We start from the raw sequence: 16205 nt of genomic DNA, 5'->3' as shown, positions 1-16205 counted from the left end.
TGTAAAAAGTAACGCATTATGAAAGCAGTTTGTTCAAAATAAAACATTGAAACTAAAATTAAGAAAATCAAATAAAAATATTTAATCCAAAATTTTTCATTTAACTTTGAATGCAAAAAAAAATTATGTGTGACAACTTTATAATTCACAACTGTAAAAAACTAAATCTTTTTCATAGTGAAAACTAAATAAATACAATCACTCCTTGAAAAAAATGATAATAAAACACAAAAAAAAGTATCAGTTCAGGAGGTAAAAACAGAATTTCCCAGCATTCCGTCCCGTGGAAATATTTCTGATTAGTAGTAATCTAAGTTATACTTTGCCAACGCCCCTGTACCAGACAGGTTTCTGATGGGTATAGTCTGGTTTGGTGGGTACAATCTGGTTTGGTGGGTATAATCTGGTTTGGTGGGTATAATCTGGTTTGGTGGGTACAGTCTGGTTTATTTGCGGCCTTTACATTCCCTGGCACCTTTCCACCAGACTGATTATTGCTATTGTTGTCAATTGAATATGGAATTATACAAAACCTACCAGACAAGTTTCCGGGCCAACCAGACATGTTTCTAGGCCAAACAGACAAGTTTCTGGTTACGTAGATTAGATTTCTATTTCATGATATACATGTTTTTTTAGGGTAAATCCGTGTCAGAAAAACCGGTGCGTCTTTTTTAGCTGCCAATATATTCAAATATTTTTTGATAACTTGATAGGTGATTTGAATAAAAGGAATTCAAATATTTTGCCTATGAAATAGAAGCTAACTCAATTTGCGAAAAGGTCTTCCATTTGCACAACTCTGATCTGATTGAATTGTCGCCCGACAATGAGATGTAATCAGTGCTAAGCCTTTTTTTATTGCGAGAGGATTAACCAATTTACTTCTTAGTGTTAACTGACAGAGTTCCAAATACGGACATTTTGAAAAGTAGACAAAAATTGGACACTATAATCAGAATTATTTGATTAACATTTAAAAAGGGGTAATGAGATATGTGATCTGTATAAGACACAAGTGATGTTTGATAAGTATTGTCAATTTAAAATAGGATCTAACGTTCCCTTCGTTTCCCCATTTCTGAGGGCAGGGAGGGGAGGGGTCAATTTTGGAGGGAAAACATCTGCATCAAGGGGAAGCTCAGAGGCCCTTCGTTCCCATATTTCCGAGGGCAGGGGAGGGGGAGAAGGTGATAGTATTCCAATACAATAATTCAAGCATAATAGTATTTATGCTCCTAGTGGAAGCTCGTAAAACCCTTCCCCCTCCCCGTGCTAGGATTATTGCCTGGCTGTGACAATGGAAAATTTAACAAGAAATGGCTGAAAAGTGTTTTGAGGGAGATGGGTTGCTTGGAGTGCCTAAATTAATAGTATGCTATTGATACGTCCAAGCAGATACGGGGTACCTGCAGCCAATTTAGAGAGAAAAAGGCTTTTATTGAAAAAAAACTAACAAAAAACCCGAAGTTTATAAAACTTGTATTGGGTAGACCACACCCTTTATAAAGCCCTACATACACAATTACTACCAGCCATCCTTACCCTACCCCTAACCCCCCAAAAAAACAAAATGAAAAAACGATAAGTAATAATAAAATAAATAAATAAAAATAAACGAAAAAAATTAGTTTGTAACAAATTTTAGTTTTTCAGCGTAGTTGATTTCTAGACAGAAATTATATTTACGAGGAGGACACACGCCTACAACCTACAGGGCAGGATGGTAAGGTAGGCCATGTGAGCATACAAGGTTTTTAAAAAAGGCTTTGCCATATGAACTTAAAAAAGTGCTCATTAGAATAGAAATTCAAAGGGATAGTGTCCATGTTAATAGTCGAAAGTGATTGGAGGGCAACTAGGCCCCCCCATGTTCATCATTTTCCCAAACACATCCAATCAAAATTTTGAGATAGCCATTTGTTCAGCGTAGTTGATCTCCAGATAGAAAATATGTTTTTGAGGAGGACACTCCCCCACAGCCCCCGGCTAGGGTTGTAAGTTATGTCCTGGAGGCATATAACTTTTTTATAGAAAGTATTGTTGTAGAAATATCAAATAAAGCTCATTCGAATGGAAATTCAAAAGGCTAGTACCCTTTTTAATAGTCGAAAGTGATTGGAGGGAAACTACCCCCCCCCCCCTACACGCCCATAATTCCCCCAAACACATCCAATAAAAATTTTGAGATACACATTTTGTTCAGCGTAGTTAATTTCCAGATAAAAAATATTTTTTTGAGGACGACACTCCCCCAGAGCCCTCAAGGCAAGGGTTTTAAGTTATGCCCTGGGGACGTATTATGTTTTTAGTGAAAGCTTTGTCATGAAAACTTGATAAATGGCTCATTCGGTTTGATGTGCAAAGGGATAGTGTCCTTTTAATAGACGAATGTGATTTGAGGGCATCTTACCCCACTCTCATACCCGCCATTTCCTCAAACAAACCCACTCAACAATTTTGGATAGTTATTTTGTTCAACGTAGTGGAGAGTTTTTGAAATCGAAACCCTGAGCGTGGCAGCTCCTCCTTCCACCACCCATGGAACAATATTTGTAATATGCGCCGTGGGGCAAATGAGGCTTTTATTAAAAGCGACGTCTCAGATATTTCCGATCCTCTAATTTCATTGAAAATTAAATGGTCTAGTTCCTTTTTCAATAGTTGAAAGTGATTGGATAGCGACTAACGCCCCTCTCACGCTCACCATTTTCCAAAACACATCTAATCAAAATTTTGCGGTATCCATTTTGTTCAACTTAGTTGAAAATTCTGGAAATTAGGTCTTTTATGATGATAACCCCCTCACAGCCCTCATTGCAAGGGTTGGAAGTTATGCCCCGGGGGCATATAAGGCTCATATAGAAAGTTGTTGTATAAATCATTGGCAGCACGATCGCGCTGCCTAAATAAAGAACAGGGACACTCGAGAACGAGACAAGAAACGGGAACTAAGTAAAGAGGAGGACACTCCCCCGCAACCCACAGGGCAAGGGTTTTAAGTTATACCCTGGGGGCATATAAGAGCGATGTTGGCACAATGTATTATTTATTACTTTTTTCCTTTAGAGCAGGACACTTTGTATCGAAGTCGTCGTCGTAGAAACTTCGAAAAACGCTCATTCAGTTGGAAAGTAAAACGGATGCTTCCCTTATTAAAATTTAAGATTAATTTGTTGGCAACTAAAGTCCTTTGGTTCCCACAATTTTCACAAATATAACAAGCCATAATTCGGAAACAGCAATTTTGTTTAACGAAGTTGTAAGTTCTAGAAACTTGTTCTTCTAGGATGCCAACCCTCCTAACAGACCATAGGGTAAGGTTTGTTAATTATGCCCTTGGGGCATACAAGGTGTTTATAGAAAGCGTGGTCGTTTCCAAAAGGGCTCATTCAATTGGAAATCGAAAGGCCTAGTGCCCTTTTTAATAGTCGAAAGTCATTGGATAGAAAGGATTGACATTTTTATAATAAAGATTGATAAGGGTATAATGTATTATTATTTGTTGTTGTTGTTGGACCAGGGCACTTCGTATCGAAGGAGTTGTCGTGGAAACTTTGAAAACGGCTCATTCGATTGAAAATAGAAAGGGCTGAAGCCCTTTTTAATAGTCGAAAGTTATTTGAGGGCAACTAATCCCCCTTCCACTCCCACCCTCCCACGCCAAACCTCCAATTTCTGCTCTTAAAATTTAACCAAATCAAAATAGCGTAAGTGTATCCAAGCTATCAAAGAAAATAAACAGATTTTTCTGCGAATGGTATCAAGTTTTCCATTTCAGGTCAACTAGAGGAGGTATGAAACTAAATTAAACAATACTATTTGTGTCCAGATTTTTAAAAGGCTGTATGTTGTTAAGAATAGATGAAAATTTTTCTAGAGCATACAAATAGCAGGCCAAACTATTAAGTCTTAAAAAACGAAAAATTTAAAGTATTATTTTCTTTTTCCTGAAAAGACTATGTCAATATAAAACGAACAGAAATTAATTAAAAAAAAAAACTTTTTCCACAAAATATGTTTTTCAAAGAAAACTAAAGAACTCCATTAAACAAAAAATGAGCAAAAATAAAATTATATAATCTACCGAGCGTGAAACTACCACAAATCAGCATCGATAAATAAATAAAACCCAAAACGAACAGAAATTACAATAATTAACCGAGTCAAATTCAAAACGAGCTGAAACTAACATAAGTAAGGCACAAAACCCCTATGCCTTCCCAAGACCAGAACAAAATTTGCAATTTACTGAAAAATACAAACGAATGTGCATTGTCAGTTTAATATACATATACTGATATTTAGTAATCAAAATGTTAATATTATTTGATTTATTAAAGTTATAAAAGTAAAAACATTTATATTTTTTCAGTAAAGTGCAAATTTTGTTCTGGCCTTGGGAAGGCATCGGATGTTTCTGCCGATGATTTCTGGTTCTTAAATTAGGACCAGCAACAGGAAGCAATGCTGGGATAGCGTTGGCTTCCACCAGTCTGTAGGGTTAGATAGCATTACCGCCTCCTACTGTGTACAATTGAAAGGAGTTATAGTTTGCAATAAGAAGTATTTTTAAATCCTTATAAAATTTCAGTTTAAAACCAGGAGATTGAAGAGGAAAAGCCTATCCATAAAAATAAAGAATAATTGTTGTTTGTTTGAAGCTTTAATATAGCTCATTGGATAAACAACTTGTTTTTGTTGTTGTTTTTAGTGAGACTCATCCCTGGGCAATGCAACAGCCATCTACATATTCTTTCTCTGTAACATCATTTCCGAATAACCGAAGAAAAGACAAAGTTTCTCCATTGATTTTAAGTAGGGTTTGTTTTGTAATTTTCAAGTAAAATATTCTGAAATAGCCTAGGATAACAGTTAGTGTCGGGTTTGAGTAAGGGTTGAACTAGTTTAACCAATCCTCATCTTAAATAGCAGTAAAAGAATAGCGCGATTTGATTTCCCAATAATAGCCTATTCTAGCCTACAGGAGGTGTCTCTTCTTTTTATGGAAGTGGCTCTGTCTGGCAAATAAGAATCTTAAATGTTTCCAGAACCTATACTATGCTCTGAGAATGTTCTAGGAATTACATATGGCAAAGTTCTAGTAAGAAGGTTTCTTGCCATCTGGGAAAATAGGCTAGTTGAGTTAGTAAAGTTCCATTAAACTTTCAGAAATGAATCCAGGGCCTAATATAGCTTACATCCAGTGAAGTGTCACCACATGGCTATCTATCCTTCTTGTATTCTGCAAAGGGACAGCTGGGTAAATATGGAGCTGGTCATACAGGCTAGTTGACCTGCAAGTATAGTGAACACACCCCTTGATGTAATTTTTATGCTCTTTCTGAAAATAATTGTTGCTTTTCTTGCAAATATAATTTTAAGCCTTTTTTGGATACTTGAAAATGACTAGAGTAATAAAACCTCTTTTCTGGGAAAGACCATGTTTCTTTGGCATTCTAAAAAATAGGACTTGAGATGGGTGTTTCGACCACCCCTCCTATTTTACTAGGCTACAGCATGATGCAATGTGAAGGTAGTAACAAGAGCCCCCCTTCTTTCTGAAATTTTCACCAATAATTTGTCAGCATAAATTAAAAATGTTGTCTCTGATTTGACAAGCAATTGAAAAGAAAAAAAAATCATTTAATATTTATGATCTAGGCTATAGAATAAATATCAAGCAATAAAACTTAGATTTTTAGAATTAGAAGAAAATCAGCTTTCTGTTAATACATGAATAAAACTGAAACACTGAAGGGATATATACATCAAAATAGGATAATTTGTATTTCCAAAAAGAAGTCCAGGTAAAGTTCTACCAAATTATATTATTGAGTTAGGAATAAAGTGAATACACCATTCGATGCCTATTTTTATGCTGATTACAAATATAATAATCATTTCTATTGTAAATGAATTTCAGCCCCCCCCCCCCTATATATACCTAACCCTGAATTGGCATATATAAGGGGGGCTGAAATGAATTTCCGATAGAAATGATTATTATATTTGTAATCAGCATAAAAAAGGGATCAAATGGTGTATTCACTTTAGTCCTAACTCAATAATATGATTTGGTAGAACTTTACCAAAGTCCCCACAAGCATTGGTTTTTCACTAATAAGTCAAGAAAAAAGTAAGGACATCCACTCTATGGCTAATATGGGAATAAAGTTCATTTGTGATGCAAATAAATATTATATTTAGATTAAGGATACAATTCTAGGTAGGCCTATATTTGCACATTAGGGGGCTGGGGTTATATATTCTGTGAATATATAGGTCCTAAGAAAGTCAGGAATTTCTTAGAGAAACAAGGAAAGAAGTGAAGATAAAGGCTCTCCCCCTGCAAAATGTGTTAACTAGGAATATTCTGCTTATTATGGAGTAAGAATTGTTTTCTTAATATGTTTCCTTATGTCCAGCTAGACTCCTAGGCTTAAAATACTGGTTGGCAAATTTAAAGATTTGTGTATATATATACACTGTCAAATTAGCCATCTGGTGGTATCCCAAAAAATAATCAGTGTTTGCCTAGAAAACTAACTGGAGAGAAGGAAACATGTTACAAAAACAATGCTTATGTCAACATAGTTCGTAAATTTTGCATACAGCCTTACTGTACTTTGTCCCCAACCCTCCCTAATATGCAATATATGGCCCAACTTATATATTTTCAATGCATTCTGCCACCTATATCTTGTTTTTCCAGTTTTTTGTTTTGTTGTAATTGATTCTACTGACAGGTACATGGGTTGAAATAACTGAGATGCATTAGGAGGGTAGATAAGAAATACATAATTTGGGCTATATATTTGCACATCATGGGAGTTCAGGGTAAAGTATAGCAGGACTACATACAAACTATGTTACATTTAATTGTAGCTTATGCTGAATCTAAGGAGTTCCTGTCCTTATAATGCTCTGTGGTGACTTCTGTAAGTTGTTTGATGTTGATGTCTGCTACAATTTGGTTTAGGACTCAATAGCTTCCCAGTTGTACATCAACTCCTGCTTTAGCCTTTCTTTGTTGAGATTTTGCTTGAATATACCTGTCAAATCAGCAGCCACTTAAATTACCTTAAATCTCAGCTTGGAGCGAATTTAAGGATTTTCCATCCTTATAATGCTCCGTGATGACATCTAATGTTTTTTTTTTGTGATTCGCTTGCTAAATTTGGGTTGTAGACTCAGCAGCTTCCAAGTTGTAGAGGAACTCCTGCTGTTGCCAATCTTTGTCAAGTCTTTGCTTGAAGGCAGTTGTTGAGTCTGCAGACACCGTATCTTCAGAGAGCTGATTCCACAAGTTGGTTATTCATTGGCTGAAGAAATGGCTTCTCTCTCAGATAGAAGAGTGCTTCTTGAAAAATTTCATTGAATGTCTTCTTGTCACAAGGTGTTCTGGGGGAGCAAGGAGACCAGGAAGAGTATTTTTTGAAATGACTTTGTGGGTTAGAATCATGTTGCCTTGCTTCCTCTGGTATGTGAGAGTAGGGAGCTTCAGATGATGCAAATGCTCTTTGTATGGCACTTGTTTGAGGCCATCAACCATCTTAGTTGCTCTTCTCTGTACTTTTTCTAGTATTTCCCTGTCCTTCTTAAAATAGGGGGACACCAGGGACATTCCAATCTCAAGGCGTGGATGAACCAGTGCCTTGTAGAGCTTCATAAATACTTTAGGATGCTGGCTAGAGATAGTTCTTTTAATAAGTCCAAGGGATTGGAAGGCAGAAGAAGATACAGATTTTGCATGGGTACTGAAACTCAGCCAATGATCAACAATGACTCCAAGATCTCTTTCTTCAGTAACTGCAGAGAGGGGGTTACCTTGGAGATGGTACTGCAGATGTGGATTATGTTTGCCAAAATGAATGACATGACATTTTTCAGCATTAAAGGAGAGGAGCCATTTATCAGCCCAGCTTCCAAGAATATCAAGATCCATTTGTATAGATTGGAGATCAGATGGTATAGCAGCTTTGCCAACAAGTTTTGAGTCATCAGCATAAAGTGTGAGGAGGTTCGAGAGAAGGTTTGGTGCATCATTAATATAAAAATTGAAGAGAATCAGTCCAAGGATGGTCCCCTGCGGGACACCACTTAACACAGTTATGGATGACAATAAATGAGGAACACCTTGAGAATCATAGACCCCACTCATAGCCACTGTATCCTCAGAGAGTTGATTCCACAAATTTATTACTTGCTGGCTGAAGAAATGGCTTCTTTCTCAGATTGAGGAATGTTTCTTGAAGATTTTCTTAGAATACCTTCTAGTTACATAAAATTCTGGGGGGGGGGGGATACTATTTTTGGTAATAATTTTATGGGTCATGATTATGTCATCATGTTTCCTCTGGTATGTGAGAGTAGGAAGCTTCAAATGACATAATTGCTTTTTGTATGGCTTTGTTTAAGGCCTTTGGCCATTCTGGTTCCTCTTTGTTGTACTCTCTCTAGCATTTCTTTGTGCTTCTTGAAGTAGGGTGATGCCAGGGACATTTCAACCTCTAGGCATTGTTGAACTAGTGCCTTGTAGAGCCTAATAAATGCTTTTGTGCATCTGCTGGAGATAGTTCTTTTGATTATTCTAAGAGGTTGGAGAGAAGACAACAATACATATTTTGCATGGGTGCTGAACTTAAGTTGACAATCAACAATGACTCCAGGATCTCTCTTCAGAAACTCCTTTTGATTATTCTAAGAGGTTGGAGAGAAGACAACAATACAAATTTTGCATGGGTGCTGAACTTAAGTTGACAATCAACAATGACTCCAAGATCTCTCTTCAGAAACTCCTTTTGATTATTCTAAGAGGTTGGAGAGAAGACAACAATACAAATTTTGCATGGGTGCTGAACTTAAGTTGACAATCAACAATGACTCCAAGATCTCTCTTCAGAAACTGCAAAGAGGGGGCACCTTGGAGATGGTACTGCTGATGTGTATTATGATTGCCAAAGTGGATTACATGGCATTTATCAACATTGAAAGAGAGTAGCCATGTATCAGCCTTAGTCTCAAGAATTTCAAGGTCCTTTTGGATAGACTGCGGGTCAGAGGGTGTAGCTGCTTTACCAACAAGTTTTGAATCATCAGCATGAAGAGTAAGGAGGTTCAAGAGCAGGTTGGGTACATCATTTATGTAGAAGCTGATGAGACTGGGTCCAAGAATGGTCTCCTAGGGAATGCTGCTTAAAACTGGTGCAGATTTGGAGTAATAATGACCTTGAGAGTCATTATTTCTTATAACTTGTGTTCTTTCTAAAAGGAAACTCTGCATCCACTGGGTGGTAATATCAACAGCTGCTGCTTTTAGTTTGGTGATGAATTCATGACAAACCCTGTCAAATGATTTTGAGAGGTCTAGGAGCACCATTTTGACCCAAAAATGATGCAACATACCCATATGGCTCTGTTAGGTTAGTATCAATGGATCTTAAAGAGGGGAAGCCATGTTGAGTGGAAGTGAGTATATTTGTAGCTTCAAAATGCTGAATTAGAGCTCTGTTGACAAATCTCTTGAGCACCTTTACAACTGTAGAAGTGATGCTGATAGAACAGTATTTTTCTGCATGATCTTTGGGGCCTTTTTTGTGGATTGGTGTGATATTGGATCTTCTACAATCTGATGGTAGTTCTCTGTTTTGTACTGCTGGATTAGTTTACACTGGGGAGAACTGAGAACATTTCAGCACACCTTAAGGAGCCTTGGGTGTATCCCATCTGATCCTTTGAGTTTGTTTGATATTAAAACCTTATATGCCTCCAGGGTATAACTTACAACCCTTGCCCTGGGGGTTGGGGGGTTGTCATCCTCAAAGACCTAAATTCATAAACTCAACATTGAACAAAATGGCTATCTAAAAATTTTGATTGCATGTGTTTGGAGGAAATGGTGGGCATGAGATGGGGGTTAGTTGCCCTCAACTTTCTACAACAATGCTCTCTATAAAAAACCTTATATGCCCCCAGGGTGTAACTTACAACCTTTGCCCTGAGGGCTGTGGGGGTGAGAGGGGGGGATTAATTGCCCTCCAATTACTTCCGACTATTAGAGAGGGCACTAGCCCTTTCAATTTCTAATTGAATGAGCTCTTTTTGAAGTTTGTATGACAACACTATCTGTAAAACCTTATATGCCCCCAGGGCATAACTTACAACCCTTACCCTGAGGGGTGTGGGGGGCTTGTCATCCTCAAAGACATAATATCCAGAACTTTCAACTATGTTGAACAAAATGGCTATCTTAAAATTTTGATTAGATTTGTTAGTGGAAATGGTGGGCATGAGAAGGGGTTAGTTGCCCTCCCATCACTTTTGACTATTAAAAAGGGCACTAGCTCTTTCAATTTCCAATCAAATGAGCCCTTTTTGAAGTTTCTATGACAATGCTTTCCATAAAAACTTTATATGCCCCTAGGGCCTAACTTACAACCCTTGCCCCGGGGGCTCAGCAACTATGTTGAACAAAATGGCTGATTTTTTTTATTAAAGTAGTGATTGAAGGATTAGTTGCCCTCCAATCACTTCCAACTATTAAAAAAGGCATTAGCCCTTTCAATTTCCAATTGAATGAGCCATTTTTGAAGTTTCTATGACAATAATTTCTATAAAAAAAAAACTTATATGCCCCCTGGGCATAACTTACAACTCTTGTCCTAAGGGCTGTAGTGGGGGGGGATCATCCTCAATGACCTTATTTCCAGAACTCTTAGCTATTTTGAACAAAATGGCTATCTCAAAATTTTGATTAGAGGATTTTGGGGAAATGGTGGGCATGAGAGGGGGGTTAGTTGCCCTCCATTTACTTTTGACTATTAAAAAGGGCACTGCCCCTTTGAATTTCCAATCAAATTAGCCACTTTTGAAGTTTCTACAACAATGCTTTCTAAAAAAAAGAAAACCTTATATGCCCCCAGGGCATAACTTACAACCCTATCCCTGAGGGCTATAGGGAAGTGTCCCCCTCAAAGATATATTTTCCAGATCTTTGAACTATGTTGAACAAAACAGCTATCGCAAAATTTTGATTGGATGTGTTTGGGGAAATGGTGGGTGTGAAAGGGGTGTTAGTTGCCTTCCAGTCACTTTTGGCTATTAAAAAGGGCACAAGCCCTTCCAATATCCAATCAAATAATCCCTTTTCAAAGTTTCTATGACAACTCCTTCAATACAAAGTGCCCTGGTCTAAAACAAAGAAATAAATAAACAATACATTGTGCCAACATTGTTCTTTACTTAGGCAGTGCTATTGTGCTGCCTATGATAAAATTGCAATAGCTATTTGCTCACATTCTTCATTTTTTAAAAGACCCGGTAAAAGTTTACTGTCCCAATGGATAACCAGGGGGTCTTTTTCAGGAATATTTAGTTTATCAAAAAAAGATTAGTATATTGTTCTCTGAACATTTGCCTTCTATGGTGTAATGAAGTTTTTGAGACTTTGTACTCAAGAGGGTTAAGATTTAGTGCTTTTTGAGTAGCTATTAAGATCCTCGTAGCATTTTTATTGGATATCTTACATCGATCTAACAAAATTTAAAATTTCATGTTTAAAATGTCTCTAAAACACCCTTGTATATGAAACTCTCATCCTCTTACTTTCAGATGGTCTTGGATCTTCAGGGGTGTTTATTTCCTCCAAGATCCCACTTTTCTGGTAGATACTGTCTACCAGGTTCAATATTTATGCTGTTCCATTTTCCTTTTTATCTCTCAAACAGAACTTTAATTGGTAAACTAGTCAGGTACTCTCTATAGAATAAAAGATTAAATTTGAACGAAATTCTCATTGTGTTTGAAAATTGAGTTTTAAAATATTTTTAATAAAAAAAAATGTTCATTCCAAGACAGATAATGGAAAAACCCATAAAATTCTTAGAATGCTCCAAAGTGCTAAAGGTACTAGGTTGCATTATTGGGACAAAGACTGTTGTAGCTCTGTTTTCCTTAAAATGATAACAATCATATATAGAATATAAAGTTTAAAAACGGCATTGGTTTTCTTTTGAGATATTAAGCATGTTTTTATTATTTACCATTCTGGAGTTGTGGTTCCATTTGTCAGCTTTTTGGTTGAAAATTTTGATTTTTTCAAACTTTGAGAGACAAGCAGCACTGGTTAACGTTGCTTAATTGAGCTCAAATTTTTGCCATCTCAATATCTGGAAAGGAGAATCATTTTGTGGAGCTGAGACTAACAAAATTCTGACACTGATTTTTTGTGGTCACCCTAGTATACATATATATATATATATATATATATATATATATATATATATATATATATATATATATATATATATATATATATATATATATATATATATATATATATATATATATATATATATATATATATATATATATATATATATATATATATATATATATATATAGGCCTATATGTGTGTGTGTGTGTGTGTGTGTAGCTAACACAATTTGCTTGCAGACCCACTATAATGTACCCCCCCTAGTGTGCAAATAAATAACCCAAATTATATATTTTCAATGCATTCTGCCACCCATAACTTGTTTTTCAATGTTGATTCAATTTACAGGTATACAGGTTGAAAAAAGAGAGATGCTTTTGGAAAATAAATGGGTTATATATAATTTGGGCTATAAAAATGCAGCAGGGCTGCATGTAAAATATGTTAGCTACATTGTTCTACATATTATCAAGTATGAATGATTAACCTAACTTCACTTCTTGAGTGGGGTTAGGATAATATGCAAGTACCCACTAGAAACTTGCAATCAAATTTAGCATCTTCCCAAGTTTCTACAACCAACTCTTCCATACAAAGTGGCTGGCAGTAAAAACAAACCAACATTTAAACACTACATAGAAGGCCCATGGCTCTTTACAATAGTCAACACTAGTGCATTATCTGATTGATATTTTTGAGCATCTTGGTCACACTTCTGCTTCTGTTCAGCTATTAATAAACAAAATGCGTTTTTTTTCTTTGTTTTCTGACCAGTTAAATAAGATATAAAGAAATTTAGGTGGAAATTCTACATTTTGTATGCAAAAATAGCTGCACTATCATAGAAGTTTATAATCTTTCCTTATTTTATGCTTTGCCATTTTACAGATGTGGAAATGTTCGTTTTTTGTTAAATTTTATTAAGAAAAAAAGTAAATGGCAAAAATACAACTTCAGGAGGTCCAATTTTTTCTCTTTTTTGTTGTCTTTCTGGCTATACTACTGATGAAAACAAATTATAATTTACTGACATGTATACAATTAACTTTTGAGTATGTTTTTCTTTATTAGTCTTTAGTCCTAAAGTTTTGAAACAGCACAAAGATTAATAGTCAATTGTTTTATAGCTATTATTACATACACTGAAAATGGACAGACGGAGTTACAGCAGTAGTCGAGGAAGACCATCCAGTCATTATTCACAGAGTAGTAGGCCTGGCTCTTCATCATATCCCAGCTCTCAATCAAGATATGAAAGTTCAAGAGATTATCGGGACTCAACCTACTCTCCAAGGGGTTCCCACCATGCTTCGTCTAGTAAGACTTGTTAATATATTTGTATAAGGTATTTAAAATAAATCACCTGAGTCTGGGATAACAGTGAAATTTGATTGCTGAATTTGACCTCTATTCTTAGTTTTATTGCTATCCAAGCTTCTTCCTAAGGTTTATTTGTTTGTTTTGTTGTTTTTGATTTCTTAAGATGGCTTATGTAAGCACAAATCCCTGATTTTAGTTTGTATTATTTGAGTTAATTGGGCTCCTGGCTCCTACAGCCTCCCTGTCACCCTCCAACTTCTTTTCAGAAGAGAAGGCAATTTGCACATTGTTTCTGTATTGGAATCAAGCAAGGTCTTCCAATCTGTATCACTGGAGATCAAAGGTGGTCTGTTGTCTCTAACCCCCTCCCTCCTGCCCTTTCCCTACAGTTTTTTGTTTTTGCAGAAAGGCAAGCATGTTTCATCTTGTCTAAAGTGGAGTCATGCAAAAACTGTCAGTCTGTTTTATTAGAGTTACATAGTGACTGGTGAGTCTATTCCTCCTCCAACTGCCTCCTGCAACTTTTCAGCTGAAAGCTATGCATTTTGTACCCCCAGAGCAATGCAGAGACTATTGATATGTAATAGTAGAGGATCAAAGTGGGCCAATGGTCTCTTCATCACCCCTACCCTCACAATTGCCAATTATTTTGTTGAAAAATACATAGTTGGTAGCCTATTTAAACTGTAATTATGCAATGATTTCTAATCAATTTAATTGGATGCATAAATTGGGCTGATAGATCCTCCTTTCCATGCCAATTTTATTGCAGAAAGGTGGGTATGTGGTGGTATCTTGTTTGAACTGGAATCATAAATATTTTTCAATTATTATGACTAGAGAACTAAAGCAGGCCAATGGTCTCTCTTTACACTTTCAATCCCTCCTACTAGCAAGATTTTAGAAGAAAATTAGGCACATGGCACCTTCTTTAAGTCAAACATGGGCACTGTGCAGTGATTTTTAATCTGTATGATCTGGGGCACAAAATAAGTCTATCATCCCTCCAACAACATCCTCTCCCTACCAACTTTTTAACAGAAGGGTAGATATGTTGAACCATGTCTGAAGTGGAATTACACAAAAATTTTAATCAGTATGATGGGAGATCCCTTAATGGAGCCTCCTAGGGCTGAAGGCCCTTTCATTTTGGTTTTTTAATGATTATAAATAACAAAGCAGCCCACTGACAAATTTTTATACTTATTGAGAAACTGATTACATGGAAATCATTTTGTGATGGAAACAAGAATAAATATTTTCTTGCTTTCAAGTATGTAAGAAACAAATAATAATACTTCTGCAGCCAAAGATTGTCTAGCTTTTTGCTGATTGTCTAGCTTTTTTTTTTTTTTTTTTTTTTTTTTTTTTTTTTTTTTTTTTATCTTTAACCTTATTGCGAAGATTGTGCATATGGCCTTAGCAGTCCTGCGGAAATACAAGTCCTTGAAAACGATACACACACACCAAAACCAATCTGACCTGATTGTCTTGCAGTCTTGTGTGTCAGGAATTACAGGAACTTCGTGAAACTTTGAAGTTTTACAAGGAAAAAGTGACAATCAAAGCATGTTTTTTTGTTTATCATTTCATTTTGGTTTTATTATTTGATACTTAATGTATGCATAAGTATATCTCCTGTTGTTGCCTAGATTGAGGTAATAATGGCTGACAATTTGATTGCAAGAATTTTTGAAGTGGATCAACCTAAGATGGAATATTCTAAACGTATGTTATGCAACTTTGGGGAGAACTTGCTTAACATGCCATGATTATTAAATATATTCTGTCATTATTTATGTTTTTAAGGAACATTGAGAATTAAAATAAATTAAATTAAAAATTAGTTGATTCCTTGCGCTAAAAGACTTGCCTGGGTAGCAGCTCTGCTTGTTGCAGGAACAATAAGTACCGTTAAGGCTACAGAAAAAAAAACCCAATACGCAATAACAGACAAGATAAAATAATTAAAGTAAAGTATTTAGTAACCACAGCCGTTTTAATGCAAGTTAAACATTTTTTTATGCCATTTTTCAAATCAATTTAATGATTGAAATTTTGTTTTTAGGCCTGAAATCGGACAGATACCATGGTTCATCATCAAATGCTTCTAGATATTCTTCTGAGGATAGATACCGTATTAGCTCTTCAGGGGTAACTCTATTTTTTACTTTTCTTAACTAGGTCTAGTTTTTTGTAACTTAGTTACTTTTACTCCTCTTCTTTCTTTCCCTTGTACTTGGATGAACAAAGACCAATAGGGTATCATAAATTTTTTATGAAAAGAAAGTAACTTCTTATGTACTTGAAGCACTTCTACAGGAAAGAAGAAATGCGATGTGTCTTGGCTTTATATTAAAGCTTTGCTTTAAGGATGTATGTGCGTTTATTCCTGTTTTGAATTAATGAAAGATTAACATACTTGAAACCAGAAGCATTTTATTAACATAGTTTTTTTTCTATTTTTTTACTTAATTTAGTAATCTCTTGAAATCTGTTACTAGATATTCAGCTCTCTAAATATTTGGTAAGGGAGATAATACTCAGAACTAACTTCTGTCCCCTGCCAAAAGCAGAAGATTGAAACATGCTTATTTTGTTTATATATGACTAAACAACTCTTCAATATATTTATTATTATTATAAGTCTTGTTATCAGTGCAGTTC

At 35.7% G+C, this 16205-nt stretch overlaps 1 protein-coding gene across 1 annotated transcript in view; it reads left to right on the top strand.

The window, feature by feature from the left end:
- Window positions 1-5049: 5049 nt before the first annotated feature.
- Window positions 5050-16205, top strand: part of LOC148956444 (uncharacterized) — a 36446-nt gene continuing 25290 nt past the window's right edge. Inside the window, exons 1-3 of the mRNA XM_089108245.1 lie at window positions 5050-5104; window positions 13346-13535; window positions 15607-15692. Coding sequence (XP_088964371.1) covers window positions 13367-13535; window positions 15607-15692 — 255 coding nt within the window. The 5' untranslated portion in view covers window positions 5050-5104; window positions 13346-13366. The remainder of the gene's footprint in view (window positions 5105-13345; window positions 13536-15606; window positions 15693-16205) is intronic.

Source organism: Artemia sp. Qi Xiang Cuo, chromosome 1 (assembly GCF_049724085.1).
Source record: "Artemia sp. Qi Xiang Cuo chromosome 1, ASM4972408v1, whole genome shotgun sequence".
Taxonomy (NCBI): domain Eukaryota; kingdom Metazoa; phylum Arthropoda; class Branchiopoda; order Anostraca; family Artemiidae; genus Artemia; species Artemia sp. Qi Xiang Cuo.
Note: the sequence above shows the minus strand (reverse complement) of the source record. Positions and strands in the feature narration are given on the sequence as shown.